Source organism: Capra hircus, chromosome 15 (assembly GCF_001704415.2).
Source record: "Capra hircus breed San Clemente chromosome 15, ASM170441v1, whole genome shotgun sequence".
In the NCBI taxonomy this organism is placed as follows: Eukaryota; Metazoa; Chordata; class Mammalia; order Artiodactyla; family Bovidae; genus Capra; species Capra hircus.
In genome coordinates, this window is record NC_030822.1 from 934,160 (window position 1) to 938,143 (window position 3,984).

Genomic DNA, 3,984 nt, shown 5'->3' on the forward strand with positions numbered 1-3,984 from the left:
TAAGTATACTTTTAAAATTTTGCACGTTATCTTGTGAGTAAAAGAAGAAAGTTTAAAAAATCTATCCAGATGACCATCTGGGAGAGAATAGCTAGTTCGAACTTATGCTGAATGAGGCACTTATGCTTTGTTATTATAAAGCAGCAGTTATACATTGAATTATCAGAGGTCTCTTAAAAAGCTGGTATTTTAATCAATGAACGCTTGTTTATATATAGCAATCACAGGATTTCAGCTGTTTTATTTCAAGGTTTTTTTATTTGAATTTTTAAAAATTTATTTATTTTAATTGGAGGCTAATTACTTTACAATATTGTAGTGGGTTTTCAGCTTTTTAAATATGTCTTTTAATTTTCATGAGATCTACCTCATGAGATAATTGAGACCCTGAAACACTGAGACATTACTTCTGGACAAGATGAAAGGCTGACGTCTTTCCCCAGGACAGTAAAGCATTTCCCCTTTTCCAGGGCTCAGAGCGGGGAATATGAGATTTGTGATGCTACCATCTCCCCTGACTCAGCAATGCATTTCTCTTCTAATTTTAGGAGCATCAAACCAATGATTGGGAGAGAAAATACCACAGAGATCACTCATTTTATCCTCTTGGGATTCTCAGATTTCCCCAGAATCATAGTAGTGCTCTTTGTCGTATTCCCGGTGATATACATTTTGACCCTGACTTGGAACCTGTCGCTCCTCATCTTAATAAGAATGGACTCCCACCTCCACACCCCCATGTACTTCTTTCCCAGTAACCTGCCCTTCATAGACATCTGCTACGTGACCTCCACAGCCCCCAAGATGCTCTACGACTTCTTCCAGGAGCGGCAAACTATCACCTTAGTGGGTTGTGCTGTTCAGTACTTCGTGTTCTCCACCATGGGGCTGAGCGAGTCTTGCCTCATGACCGCCATGGCTTATGACCGATACGCCGCCATTTGTACCCCGCTCCTCTATTCGTCAGTCATGTCGCCCGCTCTCTGCGGTCGGATGGTGCTGGGATCCTACATGGCTGGACTCTCAGCTACTATACTCCAATTGTGTTTCATGCTCCAGCTCCAGTTCTGTGGGCCTAATGTCATCAACCACTTCTTCTGTGACCTGCCCCCGCTCTTAGTTCTCTCCTGCACTGACACGTTCTTTTTACATCTCTTAGCTGTTATCCTAACAATGATCTTCGGGATAATAAATGTTTCAGTTATCATGATATCCTATGTCTCCATTGTCATCTCCATCATGAAGATCACGACAGCACGTGGCAGGTCCAAGGCTTTCAACACCTGTGCCTCCCACCTGACAGCCGTGAGCCTCTTCTATACCTCAGGTGTGTTTGTCTACTTGAGTTCCAGCTCTGGTGGTTCCTCCAGCTTTGACAGATTTGCGTCATTCTTCTACACTGTGATGATTCCCATGTTGAATCCCTTGATTTACAGTCTGAGGAACAAAGAAATCAAAGATGCCTTGAGAAGGTTGCAAAAGAAGAGACGGTGTTGCTGAGGCCACAGACTGAGGTTTCTGATGGATTTTTCCTGTCAGAATCACCTTACATAATAACATTCTTATGAATGAAGTATAACAAAAGTCATACTGCTTTTGGACCAAGAAAGCTTAATTTGACACATAATATCCCCCAATGGATCAACAGTTGGATCATGCTACACAAACACAGTATTTTTACATCCTAGGGGCTCATTACTTTCAGCCTACATGAAGAGAGGCCTCATCATCTATTAATATATCCACAAGTATTTGTGAAACACTGGAGTTTAGTGCCTTGTTGCTTCTTTCTAGCTTCTGAGAGGGAGCCCTGTTCCATCTCAGGCTTCTGGCCCTGAAGGACAGACAGCTGACAGAGGCCTCAGGAGTGTGTAAACCTTGTCTCCCAGATATTCTGATGCAACATAATCCAGACGTGGTGGTGGCCAATGTTTGTCCTGTGTTTCTGATGAGAATGTACGCAGAGAGGGAACATACCTTTGGGCAGAAACAAAGTGTACTATTGGCCTGATTGGTCTTCCCTGGTGGCTTAGCTGGTAAAGAGTCTGCCTGCAATCTGGGAAACCTGGGTTCGATCCCTGGGTTGGGAAGATCCCCTGGAGAAAGGAAAGGCTACCCACTCCAGTATCCTGGCCTGGAGAAGTCCTGTATAGTCCATGGGGTCGCAAAGAGTTGGACACGGCTGAGCGACTTTCACTTCACTTCGCTTCATTGGCCTGATTGTGGCTCCTGGAAAGACCAGTATGACATAGCTTATGTTTGTGTAAGTCTTTCTCAGGGACAATTACCTAACAGTTTGGGAGTATATCCTAGGCTCCACCACTGTAATCTGTAGAAGGCAGAGGTGACATGAATCATACAGAGGAAAGGAAAGAAGCATGTGTTCCCTTCAGTGCCATTTACTCATGAGTTCCATGATGTAATTTCTTGCCTGTAGTGTACAGTGGGGAGTTCTCACAGGGATGATATTAAAAATCTATGCCACAGTCAATAGAGATTTCTATATTGTAGGACTGAAATCTTTCTCTCTCTCCCATTAAATTTGGAAAATTCACCCTAGATGGCAGGCTTCCTAGGCGGTGCTAGTGATAAAAAATCACCTGCCAATGCAAGATCCCTCAGATTAGGAAATGGCAACCCACTCCAGTATACTTGCCTGGAAAAATCACATGAGCAGCGGAGCCTGGTGGGCTACAGTGCATGGACCGCAGAGTTAGACACAATTGAGCACACCCTTGTTGGACACAGACAGTGTGATCATGCTACCGAATAATTTCTGCTGTTTCAAGATCTGAACATGTTTGATGTGATGAGAATTGTGTGAGAATTCATGGACATAATAAATTTACTAAATATTTCATACTGTAGACCAGGAACAAATATGAAAAACTGGTATAAATTCTTTTATCTGTGTTCAACATTTTATGTCCCAGAAACTTGTGGTTGTATGGTGTGATATAATGGTTGGAGTAGAATGGTTAGAGTTACTTTAATGCTGATATTTGCCAGGAAACCTTAAGGTGAAAAAGGAAATAGATTTAAGATAGGCAGGGTTCTTAACTCTGGCCAATTTTTATCTGTAGTAGGAGGATGTAAATTTGTGGTCCTTGTGATCTGTTTAAAAATAAAAACAAGATGTGTATGGACTGCTGACTTGCCAGATTTCCCAGACTTCAACAAAGTGATATAAAGTACATATTACTCCCTGCAATAAGAAGCTCATGCCCCACAGTGAGAGAGTAGCCCCCACTCATGACAGCTAGAAAGAACCCGAGTGCAGCAACAAAGATCCAGAAGAGCCAAATACACACATTTCTAAAAAATGAATAAAATTACAATTCAGTGAGTTTTGACAAATTTATTATTTCAGTTCAGTTCAGTTGCTCAGTCGTGTCTGACTCTGCAAGCCCATGGACTGCAGCACACGAGGCCTCCCTGTCCCTCACCAACTCCCAGAGTGTACTCAAACTCATGTCCATTGAGTCAGTGATGCCATCCAATCATCTCATCCTCTGTCGTCCCCTTCTCCTCCCGCCTTCAATCTTTCCCAGTGTCAGGGTCTTTTCTAATGTCAGCTCTTCACTTTAGGTGGCCAAAGTATTTGGAGCTTCAGCTCCAGCATCAATCTTTCCAATGAATATTCAGGACTGATTTCCATTAGGATGGACTGGTTGGATCTCCTTGCAGTCCAAGGGACTCTCAAGAGTCTCCTCCAACACCACAGTTCAAAAGCATCAATCCTTCGGCTCTCAGCTTTCTTTAGAGTCCAAATGTCACATCCATACATGACTACTGGAAAAACCATAGCTTTGACTAGACAGACTTTTGTTGGAAAAGTAATGTCTCTTCTTTTTAATACACTGTCCAGGTTGATCATAACTTTTCTTCCAAGGAGCAAGAACCTTTTGATTTCATGCCTGCAGTCACCATCTGCAGTAATATTGGAGCCCCTCAAAATAAAGTCTGTCACTGTTTCCCCATCTA

The 3,984-nt window shown here is 42.7% G+C and overlaps 1 protein-coding gene across 1 annotated transcript; it reads left to right on the plus strand.

Annotated features, from left to right (window-relative positions):
- On the plus strand, positions 562 to 1,500 carry LOC102168475 (olfactory receptor 5AN1-like). Its single transcript, XM_005690329.2, has one exon. It carries the CDS (start codon positions 562 to 564, stop codon positions 1,498 to 1,500), a length of 939 nt encoding a protein of 312 aa, XP_005690386.2.